General features: G+C 41.5%; 1 protein-coding gene and 1 long non-coding RNA gene across 4 annotated transcripts in view; one reads left to right on the plus strand and one right to left on the minus strand.

The window, feature by feature from the left end:
• Positions 1-337: 337 nt before the first annotated feature.
• LOC140520367 (uncharacterized) lies at positions 338-3,204 on the minus strand. Its single transcript, XR_011972474.1, has 2 exons — positions 2,476-3,204; positions 338-1,182 (listed from the first exon to the last, which is right to left on the minus strand). It is a non-coding gene; the product is annotated as an uncharacterized lncRNA (long non-coding RNA).
• Positions 3,205-3,226: 22 nt separating this feature from the next.
• The window catches only part of ADAM17 (ADAM metallopeptidase domain 17), a 77,111-nt gene continuing 64,137 nt past the window's right edge, over positions 3,227-16,200 (plus strand). The window contains exon 1 of one of the 3 annotated variants that reach the window (XM_072634252.1): positions 3,227-3,544. In XM_072634252.1, coding sequence (XP_072490353.1) covers positions 3,448-3,544 — 97 coding nt within the window. In that variant the 5' untranslated portion in view covers positions 3,227-3,447. Of the gene's footprint in view, positions 3,545-9,680; positions 9,704-16,200 lie in introns of those variants that run through there. The other 2 variants (XM_072634253.1, XM_072634251.1) reach the window with 2 other exon arrangements.

The raw sequence follows: 16,200 nt of genomic DNA on the forward strand, positions 1-16,200 counted from the left end.
TTAATTTAGTGACACAAACAGGAAAATAAAAACTTCCTGGGAAACCAAACACTCAGCAGGAGTTTCCTTTTCCCATTTTGACATATGGATAATGATTTAGCCCTAGGATTCTAGTTTGTCAAACTGGTTGTGATAATTCTACTTTTCAACAAGGTGGATGGGGGTGGGGCACATGCAACTCAAGAATGGTTATCAACCTAGCTTGTCTTTGTTTTATAAACCATCCTCCTCCACCAAAACTACCATTATTTAAGAAAATATGTTTAGAGCCAAAAGGGACCTTAGAGGAAGAGTGCAATAAAGGTACATTAATTTAAAAACCACAACATTACAAAAATGCATGCTAAAGGGCTGATTTTATTAAAAGCAGTGAGGTCAAAGTCAAATAGAAAGGATCCCTGCTGGCTGTATACTGACTTAGAAAAACACAAATTAACAATATCTATGATGGACTGTATTTTTATTTATTTTGTTAAACATATCTCAATTGCATTTTTATCTGGCTTGGTCACACTTGGAGAGTTTTAAAGGATATTTGCTTCCTGAGGGAGGTGAGTTTGACACCTCTGAGTAGAAGTATCTAACATTGTCAGAATATACCATAACTTTAAGCCAAAACAGCAAGAGACTGAGGGGTGTATTTTGGGATTATTTCCTTGAAGTCACCTACCTACATTCCTCCACCCGTTGGGCTAGTACATATGAAAATTTATTAACATTTTTACATCAGACTAGGGAGCTTGATAGGGCTGGCTGGTACAGGACTGCCCAATATTTTACTACTAAAGCTGGATGTTTTTCATTGTTAATGATAATAACTCACATTTATATAGTACTTCCTTTGTTGTAGAGCACTTTACTCATAACCTTATATGGTACAAATTTTACATTATATTCATCTCCACTTTACAGAAGGGAAACTTGAATATCTGAAAGGTTGAGAGACTTGCCAGTAGTCGCAGTTATTAAATGTTTGATGTGTGATCCATTCCCAGGTCTCCTAATTCCAAATCCAGCAATACTTCACAGAGTGTTACCCATTCATTTCCATAGGAAACAGTGGTGTTGGAAACACACCATTCTCATGAATGTAACTCAAAGATAGAGTGGGCAGAAGACAGCAAATTGATTTACACGTCCGGATGTGACTGCTATTCACAGAGAACTGAACGGAAGACAACCCTGTACAAAAGCAAAAACAAGTTTAAATATTGTTTGGGTGATCAGACCTCCCCTTAGAGTCAGCATTGGTCCATACCCCTCAGGTTTACAATCTTTCCCATTACATAGCAATCCTTAGTGTGTTCCCTGCTCCCAAACATGCTTCAAAATAGATTCCATGATTAGAAAATGAAGGGATAATTTTATGGGGGGGGTATCAGTTAATATGCATGAAGCTTACTAATTATTAAGCAAATGCAGCTGAGGGAATACCTTGGCCTCGTCTTCCCCTTTATTTTGGCACTCTCCTGCAAATGCAGGACCTTGAAACTTCTTTTGATCAGTGCTCCCTACAGTACTCTCTTCTTATCACTTAGCTACTAAATGTTTCATTCTGTGGAGGACAAACAAACCTTATTCTCTTTCTTTCTCACAAGGGGCAAATTAGAAGTTAATAAGAGTTAGAGTTACATAGGATTGAAGTCATCACCTTCACTTCAGAGAGGAAGAGAGAGGTCATATGACCTCTCCAAGGTTACACAGCTACTATGGTAATAGGAATAAGAACCCAGGTTCTCCAACCATCTTGCATTCTTTCTACTCTACCATTATGGCCCTTTATTTTTCTGGTACAGTTTTGATTTTGGCAACTCTTAGAATTCTTATGAGAATTTGGGGTTTCCTTTTATTGTTGTTAAGGCTCAAGGCCCTTTCTTCTGCAAGTTTTGGCTAACTGAAAGCCTGTCTTCTGTTAATGTTAACCTCGCCTGACCAAACCTAACTTGTGGAATAATGGTGTTAAGGTCAGACTTTGATATTCCTTAGATGGAAGCCAAAGGAGAGTCAAAGTGACGTTATTTGAAGAAGAATCCCAACTGTTCCCCATTTCTTGGTTCTTTTGGAAACACGTAAATCCCTTCTCCCTCAATCAGTCCATTGTGAACTCTCTAAATGTAGTTTAATCTGTAACCAGCCTCAGTTTACCTATAAAATCTGTTTAACTATCTTTGTTTCCTTAGGGTATGTTATATCTCTGTTTAACTTTATTCAACTTTTGTGACATTGAAGGAAGCATGGGATTATGAACGTCTTTTTTGACTTTTATAGCCTAAAAGAATGTACAATATGTAAAAGAATTATTTTTCTGTCACAGGGCCATAATTTTACGAAAAGTCTCTTTGAAACCCTAACTTTTGTTCAGGGTTACTCTTTGTTTTCCTGAGGCCTGAATCTGTGCTTAAGCATAATAAAAGCTAGGTTTGGCTTCTATAATCTCTGCATCGTGCTGAATCTATTTCTGCAGCAGACACCTACCACAGGAACTCAAAAGATGTTTCTTCCGTAGCAGAAGCTCAGGCAGAGGAATGCTAGAGAATCCCAGCTGTGGTAAGAACCCTGGAGCCTTGGCTCTCGGGGGATCAGTAATTCCCATTAACAAACATGACATGACCCCTTTCTTTACCGCTGTGCTCGTAGAGTCCTAAGATGCTGGAGCTGGTCCACCTCTCCTCTGACAAAAGAGGAAACGGAGGCTCACCCCAGATTGCGGGGGTGGGGGGGCGCCTCTTGGAGCTGGGATTCTTTTTCTTTGGGGGCCTTTTCTACAGCGCCGTCGTCTAGCACAACACCTGGGGGCACGGTGAACGCTGAATAAACGCCTAGTCAGGCGGGCGGGGATGAGCCTGGCCTGGGGTCTTCCGGCTTTTCTTCGCCCTGCTCGGGGCCTCGGCTTTTCCCCTCCGTGAAATGCGCCTAACCACTCTGCAGCCCTCTCGGAGTCTTAAGGATCTAAGCGAACACAGACGCTTTGTACACGAGGAGCTTCCAGGACCCAGCGGGGATTACTGCGGATGGTTGGGGGGACTCCTTGACGATTCCAGACGACGAAGAGCTGTCCCCTCAGGAGGCGCTCAGATGCAGAGCCGCCGCAGGGCACGAGGCCCCGCCCCCAGGAGGCGGTCACATCCTATACGTCACGAGATGGCCACGGCGACGGTTGGACGCCCGGCGCGGTGGGCGGGATTTCGCCCGTCGTTCCCAGCATGCCCCACCCCTCGCCGGAGTTCCGGGTGTGGGCGGCCGCGAGCCGCCGGATGCAGCTGGGCCAGCGGAGCGCGCGGGCCTCACGGGAAGTCGTCTTTCACTTCTGATTTCCGGGGGCCGGCGAGTGAGCGGCCGGAGGGGGTGGGCAGTGAGGTGGGCGAGGAGCGTGGGGCCGGGTCTCGGATACGAGCCGAGCCCCAGGCCCCAGGCTGGAGAGAGGGGAGAGCTTTGGGGGCCGCCAACATGAAGTTATGCATCCTCGTCCTGTCCGTCTGCTTCCCAGTGCTTCTGGCGCGGAGACCCCCGGCCGAGCCCGGTTCTGACTCTCATCCTCCCAACGGTGAGACTTGGGCTCGTCCGGCTCTGTCCGCGTGGGAAGCTGGCGGGCGGGGGTGGGGGGGTAGCCGGGCTGGGGGTGGGGAAGAAGTGCCTGGCCTCAGGGGCGGCTGTGCTGTGTCTGCATTGGCGAGGCTGCCTCTGTGTGTGGGGGGGGGGTGTCTCCGGTGTGTTTACAGGGGTGTATGAGAGGAGGGGTCTCTCGCCATGTGTAAGGGCGGGTCTGTTTGTGTGAAGGTGTGTAGGGTGTGTCCCTAAATAAGGGGGTGTTGTGTGTATAGCGTGGGTCTGTCACTAAAGGATGTCTCTGTGTCAGAGCGGTCTGTCAGGGTGTCGAAAGGGCTGTCTGTCCCGTGGAAGGAGTCGGTCACTGTGTATGATAGAGAGGGTAGTTTAAGGGGTGAGGGGGGGCTGCCAGAGGAAAGCGGCCTTAGCAAAAGTAGTGGGAGGACCGAAGGATAGGATGCGCGTTCGGAGAGAGAGAGGGGGAGAGGGAGAGGGAGAGGGAGAAGGAGAGGGAGAGGGAGAGGGAGAAGGAGAGGGAGAGAGAGAGAGAGAGAGAGAGAGAGAGAGAGAGAGAGAGAGAGAGAGAGAGAGAGAGAGTGAGAGAGTGTGTGTGTCTTCCTGGCCTCTTGAGTGCTACTCTTGTAGGAATCCACGGTTTTGTGGCTTTTTTAAAGAAGGAAATGAACTGCGTTATGAGTTTAGAGTGGGAAGAAGTATATTTTCTATAAGGGGTGTATTTTGAAGGCGGAAATTCATAAAATGAATCACAAAATGCTTTTTGGTAGTTGGAAGTTTAGTATGAATTACCTGCAGTGTATTAGATAATAGGAAAAAACATTTTTATGGCAGGTTCCGTTATGACAGGTGTCCTTTCAGGACATTTAGCCATTTATTCAGACTATAGTAGAATCATTTCTTACTTTAGATGTGAACAATGAGTCCATGAGCATGAAAATGATGAGAGCCCTAGCCCAAACCACTTGATGCCATAAAGCTTCTAGTATGAGGAAACTTTTATTTTTTTGCGGGATGTTTGGAGAAAGGAGCACTTGGATTGCTTGAGACACTTAGTATTTTTGGTGCAATTCCATCCTCGTCCCCCCAGCATAGGTTAATTTATTTTCATTTTTATTGTTAGGTATAGGTATTCAGACATACAAACAAGAGCATAGGAAAAATAATCAAAATGAAAAAGGCTTGTAAACAGTTCATATATAGTAATAAACTTTGTTAGCCATGAAAAAATTCTATAGGTTTTTTTTTAACATGAAGTAACTAAATTATCCTGTTTGCTTCTGTGATGCTTTTTAAACTTTTCTGTGTGTTTTTTAGATTTGTTGCTGTTCTTATTGGCTAATTGAATAGTTGTAGTTGGCGTGTATATTTGATTCTGTTTCATTCTACATTTCTTTGTTCTATGTTTCCCCCTATTTCTTTGACTTTTTTATTGTACAGTAAGAGTAATATTAATATGGTACTGGCAGACCGAGATGTTGAATTCATCATATGTACTAATGGAATAACTTGGCATACTGACCTAAGTGCCCACCATAATCTAGAAAGTTATTTTTCATCCACTTAATTTTTACTATGGGTTGTTAGCCTGAATTTGAAGTAGTCTTAAGAGGACCTGTAATATTCTGCGACTTATTCACAGACAGGGATATCTGAAGTGCCTCAGCATAAGAAGTTTCCTCTTTCATTGGAACTCTCTGTAGGGCACAAGCCTATTTTATTTCCAGTAGTGACCTACACACAAGAAAGTGGCATAAGGTCTTTGACTGGTCATGTACTGAGGGAAGGATAATAACTACAGCAACAATGACAGTAATATAACTGAGGTAGCAAGGCAGTGTGCTCTTGTGTTAGCAACACTGGAGTTCAGATTTGGCCTCAGACCCTTACTTAGCTATGTTGACCCTGGGCAAGTTACTTGATCTCTTTCTTCCTAAATTTCCTCATCTGTAAAATGAGGCTGTATAATAAAAACATCTACCTTCCAGGGTTGTTGTAAAGATAAAATGAGATGACATTCATGAAATGCTTTGCAAACCTTAGAGTGATATATAAATGTTAGCTATTATTATTATTAGGTATTGGAAGGGGATATTATTCAGGCATTTCAGTTGTGTTTTACTATTCATGACCCCATTTGGCGTTTTCTTGGCAAAGATACTGGAGTGGTTTGGTAGTTGGAAGTTTAGTATGAATTACTACAGTGTATTAGATAATATGAAGAAACATTTTTATGGCAGGTTCCTTTATGACAGGTGTCCTTTCAGGACATTTAGCCATTTGTCTTCTGTAGTTAATAAAAAGCTCTCAAATGTCTTTCCATTTGTGCTATGAAGTGGTAACTCCACCTCATTAATACAGATGAAAAAACTGAAGCAAAGAGGGTAAAGTGATTTGCCCAGTGTCACACAGTAAGTATCTGAGGCTAAATTTGAACTCAGGAAGATGAGGCTTCCTTCCAGACCTGGTGCTCTATTCACTGTGCCACCTAATTGCCTTCTCTGAAGGGAATATATATCAGTGAAATAAATCATCAGCTTATTGATGTATTATCAGTAAGAAGTACAATCCTCTTTGGTTTACTAGAACCTAAACTCATGGGTTTAACTTTCATCTTTATTCAAAATACTCCCATATCTATAAAGACCTATGATGTAGATGTAAATGTCACTTTTTCTTCCCTGTTTTTAAGTTCTGCACCATCAGTTTCCTGTTAGACATTTCAAACTAATAGATATCTTAAACTCAGCATGTCCAAAACTGAACTCATTCTCTTTCCTCCTGAAAGCTTGCCTCTCTTAAACTTTCATTTCTTTTGAAGTCACCACTGCCATTCCAGTGTTTCAGGTTGGTAATTTTAGGATTATGCTTTCTCCCCCTAACTATCCAGTCAGTGGCCAAATCTTGCAGTTTCTAACTTCACAGCATCTTTCTCATTCTACTCCCTTCTCTCAACTCACAGAGCTACCATACCACCTTAGTTCAGTGCCTAATTCACTTCTAACCTAGATTATTTTCATAGCCTCCTAAATGTCTTAAGTCTCTCCCTGCTCTAGTCCATTCTACACAGTGCTCCAAAGCCTTAAAGTGCAGATCTGACCATGTGACTCCTACTCAACCAACTTTAGTGATTCCCTATTACTTTTAGGATAAAATATAAACTCCTCCGTTTAGCTTTTAAAGCTCTACACAGCATGGCTCAAATCTATCTTTCCAAGCTTTTTGGATATTACTCCCCTCCCTGCTATCTGTGATTAAGCCAAACAGACTTTCTTTTCTCACAACAATATTACACTTCACAGTCTCATCCTTACACATCCCATCTTTTGTGATTGGTGTTCCCAAGACCTGGAATGTATTCCCTTCTTCCCTCTACATTCTTAGAGTCCCTCTCTTCTTTTAAGATGTAATTCTGGCACCATCTTCTTCTTGAAGCCTCTCCTGATCAATCTACCTTATATTTTGCCATTTTTGTACATTTGCATTTATTTCCTTTGTATATGTTTTATATGTGCTTGTTGTCTCCTTTAAAATGGAAATTCATGGAAGTAAGCGTTCTATTCTTTGTACTTAAATAGCCTAACACATTTTGTGACTTATTTTTATTGTTGTTCAGTTGTGGCTGACTCTTCATGACCCCATTTGGGGTTTCTTGGTAGGAGTGGTATGCCATTTCCTTCTCTAGCTCATTTTACAGATGAAGAAACTGAGGCAAACAGGATGAAGTGATTTGCCCAGTGTCACACAGCTAGTCAGTGTCTGAGTCTATATTTGAATTCAGGAAGATGAGTCTTCCTGACTTCAGGCCTGCACTCTATCCACTTCATTACCCAGCCTGGCATAAAGTAAGTACTTAAGTACTTCTTGATTGATTGATAGAATTAATCCAGTCTTAGTCTTTATGCATACACTTAAACACACAGAACACTGTGAAACATGGACAGTCTACTAGTTCCATGCCAGGAAACTGAATCGCTTCCATTTGAACTCTCTTAGGGAGATTCTGACAATCAACCTGTCAGGATAAGGCACTAGACACTGAGGTCCTTACTCGAACTAAACTGCCAAGCATTCAAACTGTTTCAGAGATCACAGCTCTGATGAGCTGGCCACATTGTTTGAATGCAAAATGTACACTTGCCAGAAAGGCTATTTTATGGAGAATTCCCATGGGGCAAGAGATCACATGGTGGTCAGAAGAGGTGATGCAAGGACACTCTCAAGAACTTTGGAATTGATTGTATGACATGGGAGACACTGGCACAGGACAACTCAGCATGGTGTTCCCACAGAAGAAAGGGTGCAGTGCTTTGTGAGCAAAGCAGAATTGAAACAACTCAAAGAAAATATAGAATGCGCAAATTTGGAGTATCCACCCCAAATGTTCACACAGACTATCTGTGCCTAATCTGTGATAGAGCATTCCGAGCCCCTGTTGATCTGATTAGCCACAGACACATTGAAACTTGACTTTATCATGGTGATGTCACTTTGTTCCTCTTCAGGAACAAAGGACCCCAACCAACCATAGACCAACATTAGAATACTATACTATTTGTGATGCCCACAAACTATTCTTTCATTTCCTCTTCCCTTTATCTTTGTTATTTTGTTATATTTTGTTCTTAAATATATACATATGTTTTCTAGTTTTAACATGTTCTCAAACAAGATTGGCCTTGGGGGGAATTTTATTTCCTCTCCCTTATCCTTTAAACCAATTCTGCTTGATATCTTTAGTGGACATAAGATAAAACTTAATTGCCTCTTTGGGGCAACTAGGTGGTGAAGTGAATAGAGTGCCAGCCTGGAATCAGGAAGACTCTTCCTGAGTTTAAATCCAGACTCAGACACTAGGTGTGTGACACCGGGTAAGTCACTTCACCCTGTTTTCTCATCTGTAAAATGAGCTGGAGAAGGAAGTGGCACACTACTCCAGTATCTTTGCCAAGAAAACCCCAAATGGGGTCATGAAGAGTCAGACATGACTCAAAACAAAACAAAGAAACCTGGGCTGAACAAAAATTGCCTCCTTGTTTTCTCACTGGGAGTGGGGGTGGGGGTGGCTGTGGGAGCTGACTTTGCTGTGTTGAGGCATTTACCTTGAGGTGTTTCCTTCTGCTGATTCTAATGGAGCCTATCTCTTTGAGCTTATCTATACTTCTGGCTTTCAATTTTGTTTCCTCCCAGATCTTGTTCCCCTTCCCCCCTTGATGTGCTTTATTTCTGTAACTTGAAAAGTCTAAATCACTGGACTGCATTGTAGCTATTTAGGCCCCTGTGGGAATGTTTGAGTAGGTCTCTCTGACTTCTTCTGACATCTCAGCTTTAGCTTCCCAGTAGCTAAGTTCTAGTCTCTGTTCTTTGCAGAGAAAGGGACTTAAGAAGGGGTGACAAATCAGTTCAATTCAAGGAACCTTTATTAAGACACTCTCCTAGGTACTGGGCAGCTAGGTGGTACAGTGGATAGAGTGCTGGGCCTGGAGTCAGGAAGACTCATTTTCCTGGCCTCAGACACTTACTAAAACCATGTGACCTTGGGCAAATCACTTAATGCTGTCTGCCTCAGTTTTCTCTTCTGTAAAATGAGCTGGAGAAGGAAATGGCAAACCACTCCATTATCTCTGCCAAGAAAACCTCAAATGGGGTCATGAAGAGTCAGTCGTGACTGAAAAATGACTGAACAATAACAAAAATCCTAGGTACTGTAAGATGCAAAGATAAAAGTGCGTGCTATCAAGAAGCTTTTATTCTGTTCAGGAATGTAGCACATAAATAGAAAAGGTTGGTGTGATCTTGGAAGTGCAGTAAATACCCTGGTCAGATTGTTGAAGTTTCATGATGTGTTTTGATTGGAACCATCTCAAAGAATTCAGAGTCAGATCAGCTCTAATCCAAGTATGGGCATTTATTGAAATTTCCACCTCTCATGAGGCAAGGAAAGTTCCAAGAGGAACCAGCAACTTCAGAGAAAGCAAGATAGATTTTTATGGGGTAAAGATGCAATTAAGTAACAGAAATTATGAACATTAAAAAGGCAGGAGGGTTTGTTAAGGGATTAGGAAATAGGGGAGGGATCCCAGCCACAGTGGAACTGCACAGTGCAGCTACTCACAATGGATACAGAAACAACCAGTGGGGGGTATGTATGTATGATAATGATATTATTATAATAAGCCTGTAAGTTCACCTAAAAGACAGCTTTTGCTATTACTGAGCAGGTGCCTACTTAGGGAAAGTCCCTTCTGTTGTTTTGGGGTTCACATCCTGCTTGGGCATTTTGGTGGTGCTGCTTTCTAATTGACTGAGTATTGTGGTCCTGTCTGAGACTAGAGGGATGTAGTTGTGGATGTGTGAGTGCATGGACACACCTGCTATTTCTGTGGGAAATCTGAGGAATGGGTCTAGGGGCAGCGGCTGGGATCCCATCACATGGACATACCTGCTGTGCTGTGAGAAATACAAGTTCAGGGACACATCTGTTCTAGTGAACAGTGAGGCATGAAGTTAGAATATTGAGGTGGGAGGGTAGTGGGTCTGCTATTCAATGGGGCCTATAAGGAAGTTAGAATATTGGGAGTGGGGGCAGCTTTATTAGGATTCCGTCAAGGTGTTAAGAATCCTTGTCATCTACTGACATGTTGAGTCTTCTCCCTTTACCACCCTTTCTTATTTTCCTTTTTTTCTTCTTAAAGTTTTAGAATGGTACTTCAATTTTCAAACTGGCTCCTAAGTCAGATACCAATATATTAAGCCCTATGTGTCCAGACTTCATTCTAGGAGTCATGGTAGAACAATATGTAAAAATACTCTAGGACAATTTATAAAATCTTGAATGAATGGTAGTATTTTATCTTTTCATGATTTGGACTTATCAGCACACTGTCAGATTGTACAATAAGAATTAAACCCTGTGGATTTTTTTTCTAAAGAATTACTTGTTCTTTTGGTTAGCTCAGTGTACAGCGTGTTATCTATTCCTACTAGAGTGACGGATTTGAGGTGTTTCAGGACTCATTTTTCAGTATCTAAACAATTTCATTTATCATATTTGTATATTTCTGTCTGTTGTGTAGTATTACTAACTATGCAAAGTAGTGCATATTGATTAATCAGTACAGAATTAACAGTAGCTTTCATGATAGAAAAAGTCGCAAATAGAACCATGGAGCTGGATGGATCTCCATCCAAGCTTAATTCAACTGAATTGCAATGAATTGCGTTGTTGGGGATGGAAGCTCAATTCCAGGTGGACAGTCTCGGGCAGGTAAAGGTGGGAACTTCTAAATCTTAGAGTTCTCACGAGACCCCCCAGGAAACGACTGGGAATCGAGGTGAACCGAGCTATCTCATGTATTTCCGCCTCTTCCCGTGAGAAACGTGATGGGAGAGAGCTCTCCCCGCCCTCGAGATTGTCCCGGATCTGGGCACACTATTGTTATCTAACAGCACGATATTCAGATGCAAACTATGCTGCTGGAGGGTTTAAGTAGGATCAGGAAAGCCTGAAAGTTCTCTTGGGCGGAGGGGCGCGGAGCGGACAGGACAGAAGGCTCCGCTTTTCCTCTCTCTGCTCTCCCCTCCCCCTCTCTCCCCACTTATACTTCTACTTCCAATCTCTTATTGTAAGATCTTCGCCTCCTTGGGAGATTCTTCGCTCCCTCCTAAGGAAGAATTCCCCTGCACTTGTAACTAGACCCTGAAATAAAGCTCAACCCTTGTTCGACTCTGGAACGTCCTTTCTCTCATACGAGCATCCGGTTTGGCCAACCGAAGACCTTGGGATAGAGGTAAGGGAAGACTCGGGTAGCCCACAGGCCTCTAGGCCTGGCATTGCGTAATTTAAGAAAATTTTGAGTCATACAAACTTAGTCATACAATATCTTGTTAAAGGTGTAGCTGGGGTATGTTAAGCGTACTTTGTGATTTCATGTTGTTTTTCTCTACATGTTGCTTTGAAAAAAAAAGACAATGAAAAGAAAAGTATAATTCACAAATTAAGAAAGAAAATTTGTGCATTTGAAATGTATATTTTGAAATTTTACTGGACCAGATTTCAGTTGTCAACTGGTAGATCCCCCATATGTTAATTCTTGCTTTTAAGTTATTTGTAATATCTATTTTTACTTCATACTATTTTTATTGGTAGATATTTTTAACAATCGTAAAATATTTATTAATCACTTGCTATGTGCCAGACACTCCTAAATACTGGGGATTAAAAAAAAAAAAAGCCAAAACAGCACCTTCCCTTAAGGAGCTTATATACTAAATAGGGAGCCAGCATGTGTGTGTGTTTGTGTCTGTCTGTCTGTCTGTCTGTGTGTATGTACATATATGTGTATATGTAATATCTACATCTATATCTATAATTGTGCATATAATGTAGATAATAAGTAGATACAAAGTTGCTTAAAAGGGAAGGCCCTAGCAGTTAAGGGAAGAGGGAAAGTCCTCTTATAGAAAGTGAGCTGGATTTTGAAGGAAGCCAGAGATTTTAAGAGGTGGTGGTGATGAGTAGAATGTTTCAGACTTGGGGCCTGCCAATGCAAAAGGTACAGCAAAGGAAATGGAGAGTTTGTATTCATTGAACAGAAAGTAGGCTAGTACACATGGATAGCAGAGTAGTAGTAGGGTGTAAGAAAACTGAAAAGCTAGGAAGGCCAAGGTGTAAAAAGTTGTAAATGCCCAACAAAGCAGTTTATATTTTATCCTGGTGGTAATAAGGAGCCATTGACGTTATTGAGTGGGACCAACCAACAATTTAGGAAGATACTTTGGCAGTTGTGTGGTAGCTGGATTGAAATGGAGAGAAATTTGAGGTGAACAGTTGCCGTAGTCCAGGTAAGAAGTGATAGACCAGGGAGCTGACTGTGTGACTGGGGAGGGGGACGTATGAGAAATGTTGTGGAAAAAAAGTTTAGAAATTTTGGTAGCTGATTGGATAAGTGGGGTGAACTTTCATTGATGAAACTAGAACTGTGATATTATGAATAAATTTGTGTCAGTAGCACTGATTATAATCTTGAATGATACTGAGGTCTTGTACTAACTTGTACCAGGGCAACTCAGGAACCAAAGATTCATGTCAGCAACACAAAACTGAAAACTTATCTAGACATGCTTTTGGGAGACAGTGTATTGTAATGGAAAGATCATTGATCTTGACTTCTCCAGTGATGCCACTTATCATCAGTGTGACCTGCTAATAATACTAACTCACTTAACCAGAGCTTTAACTTTCTCATTTATAAAACTGGGTTGTAACCCATGTTAGTTAGGGCTCCTAGGTCATGCAGTGGATACAGTTCTGGGCCTGAAGGCAGAAAGACTTATCTTCCTAAGTTAAAATTTGGCCTCAGATGTTTACTAGCTGTGTGACACTGGAGAAGTCACTTAACCATGTTTGCCTCAGTTTCCTCATCTGTAAATATGAGTTGGAGAAGGAAATGGCAAACCACTTATCTTTGTCAAGAAAACTCCAAATGGGATCACAGAAGAGTCAGGCATGACTGAACCAAATAATCAACAACAACACATATTATTTCTTTCACAGAGTATCTGCTTCACAAGGCTATTGTGACAACACACATATAGTGCATTTTAACTTATGAGCTGTATTAATATGGGTTATTTTTTGTTGTCCTACCAATAAATTAAAGCGATCTGACTATGTTTAGATGTAGGAAAGTATCAGAAATACAGTTGGAGAAAATCAGTTTTGAACAAATCTCTTAGCTTCATAGGAGTTTGGTTTCATTGTCTATAAGTAAGAGATTAGACTTTCAAGCTGACTCCTTTCAACTCCAAATTGTAAATAGATTACTCAGATTGGAAAGTAAGTGTGTGTGTGTGTGTGTGTGTGTGTGTGTGTGTGTGTGTGTGTGTGTGTGTGTGTGTAGACTGAAATAGTGGCATTAACACAGTAGAATACATGTTAGTGGGAAGAATGAATAGCATTCTTATAGTTTATTTAGGATAAAATTTCATACTAAAAATACTAGGCGCTATGATTAAGTTGCAAAGTGCCAGGATTTATTGACATCTTTTCCTCTGCCTTACGCACATTCATTATCAGACCCTTTTGTCCTACATGTCTTTTTGCTGATTCCTTTCCTGCTCTAAACCAGTCAAGTTACAGACCGAGGTCTATAAATTGTTCTCTTTAGTTTCTGTGTAATATCTGTGAGACTTGGACTGAACAAGTTATCCTGCCATCACTAGCTGTCATCTTACCTCTTCCCCCCCCCCCCCCCCCCCCCAAAAAGAGCCTTGGGAAACCCTTTCATGCCCAGAAGTCTCACCCTGGGACTTCCCTGTGCTTATTGGTGGTTGCTTGGGCTCTACTCACTTTGACTTACCAGCTGCTCAGACTCCTTGAACCTACCCCTATTTCCTCTTCTCACTTCTGCTTCCTGGAGCTATAATCAAGTCTACTCTGAGGAAACTCCCAGAAACCCTATGACTCTGCTCCCCATGTATTGTCTGTTCTTATTAGAATGTAAATTCCTTTTGGGTGGGGCTTTCTCTTGAATTTCTATCTCTAGTACTTGTACAATGCTGGAAAGGTTAAAAAAATGGTTTTCATTTTTATCACTCATGGAATTTAGGAATATTAAATACATAGGCAGAATCACCCACAGGTTCCCAAGCATAGCCTCACAAGATAGATTTATGCTGTCAGAAGTGAATGCTGCACATGTTCTGATGCTGCAGAATGTGCTCAGAGAAATGGATGACTCCTGATTTGTAGGGTGTGCCTAGAGGCACTGGGCTAAGCACTTTACAAAATATTAGCTCTTTTGATCTCACTACAACCCTGTGAGGTAGGTGTTGTTATTATGGTCTATCAAAAAAAAAAAAGTTCTATGGGAATTGGAGGCAGTTGTACTTGGGCAGTTATGTACTGCCAGTCCAGTGTTTTTTGCCTTTGGTGTCACTCCTCTATTTTTTAGGTCTGTCTTTGCCTCTCATCTTCTTTCTGCCTCAAATCCCCCTTATAGTGCTCTTTCATACTTCTGACTTTTTCCTTTAGCCCCTACCCTTTCCTCTAAATAAGAAATAGTTTGTCCTATGGCCTACTCCACATCTAGGCTGTTGAAAAGTCTCTATCGTGCCTGTTATATATTTTTATAATTTGTGTTCGTCCTTCATTGCCAAAGAAGACCATGCCATCAGAGAAATGATGACATGACTTGCACTTGACTTTGTTTTGAGGGAGGGAAGGCTGTGCAGGTCACCAGCCTCACTTCTCCAGAGCCATCTGAATCCAATGACCAGATATTCATCAGAATGACTGGAGATGACCCAGGATGCATTGGGAGACCTTGGGCCCTTTAGGCCAAGGTCTTTGCAGATACTCACTTAGGGTGAGGCAACACCCCTTCATTGAATAGGCCTGTTTAAGAAGTAGCCAGTAGTGAGGCCAAGAAAAAGAGACATCAAGCTGGCATCACTTACTATTGGTAATCACTCTAGAGGTAGGAGGGTCAAGAGGAGCAGGAAACCATTGACATCACAGTGTAAGTGTAAGGTTTGGGGAGAGAACAGGATGGAAAAGGAGGAAGGGAAGGGAAGGGAATGGAGAGGAAGGAAAGGGGCTAGCAAAACTCAAGTCAACTGGATATCTTTTGGCTATCCAAATTTACCATCGTTTGGAGAGGAGAAGAAAGGGGAGGGGGAGGCAGACAGGAGAGCAGAAGTTGAGTTACCCAGCTAGCTGGGTCCCCATTCAGCCAGCTGCATATACTCACAGGATTGTGTTTATCCTTCATTGACAAAGAAGACCATGCCATCAGAGAAATGATGACATATAATAACTGTTGGTCAAAGGATTTTTTTCCCTTTTTCAAAAGAAGACTTAGAGGCTAAATGTTTGAAGGATTGTCATGTAGAAGAGCCTTTTGATTTGTACTGTTTGATATCTGAGGGAAAGTAGTTGGTTGGAGAAATTAGAAAAAAACTATTATTAAATTTAGCTTAGAGTAAGGAAAGAAGTTCCCAATTATAACTGTCTCAGAGTGTAGTGATCTGCCTCAGGAAGTACATAGTGGTTTCTCCCTTACTGGAGATTTTTAAACAGAGTCTAGATTACCAGTTGAAGGTGTTGGTAGAGGGGATTTTTGGTAGGTAGAAAGAAGTTAGATTAGAGGACCTCTGATGTCCTTTCCATCTCTCAGATTTTGCCTCTTAGGACCCAGTTTCTTCTTTTTCCACATGACAGCTAGGTGGTGTGATAAACTAATCTCTGTTAAGATTTTTAATAGAAGTCTTAACCTATGACTAATTTCCCTCTACTCTTCGTGGGTCACATGTACATTTTATTTGTGGCTCTCTTGGATAAGATTAACTGCTCTTTTATGTATTCCCTTGTCCACATTAAACCCACCTGTTAATGATACATATATTCTGAAAAAGTGTATAATTCTTAAAAAAGAATCAATCGTCAAACATTTATTAAGTGCCTACTATGTCTCAGACACTGTGCTAACCACTGGGGATACAAAAAGAGGCAAAAGACAGTGTCTGCCCTCAAGGAACTTATAGTCTGAGGGAGACAGCAGACAAATAAATATATACCAACAAACCATCTACATGCAGGATACGTAGGAAATAATTAACAGAGGGAAGATGCTAGAA

Source organism: Notamacropus eugenii, chromosome 1 (assembly GCF_028372415.1).
Source record: "Notamacropus eugenii isolate mMacEug1 chromosome 1, mMacEug1.pri_v2, whole genome shotgun sequence".
Classification (NCBI taxonomy): domain Eukaryota; kingdom Metazoa; phylum Chordata; class Mammalia; order Diprotodontia; family Macropodidae; genus Notamacropus; species Notamacropus eugenii.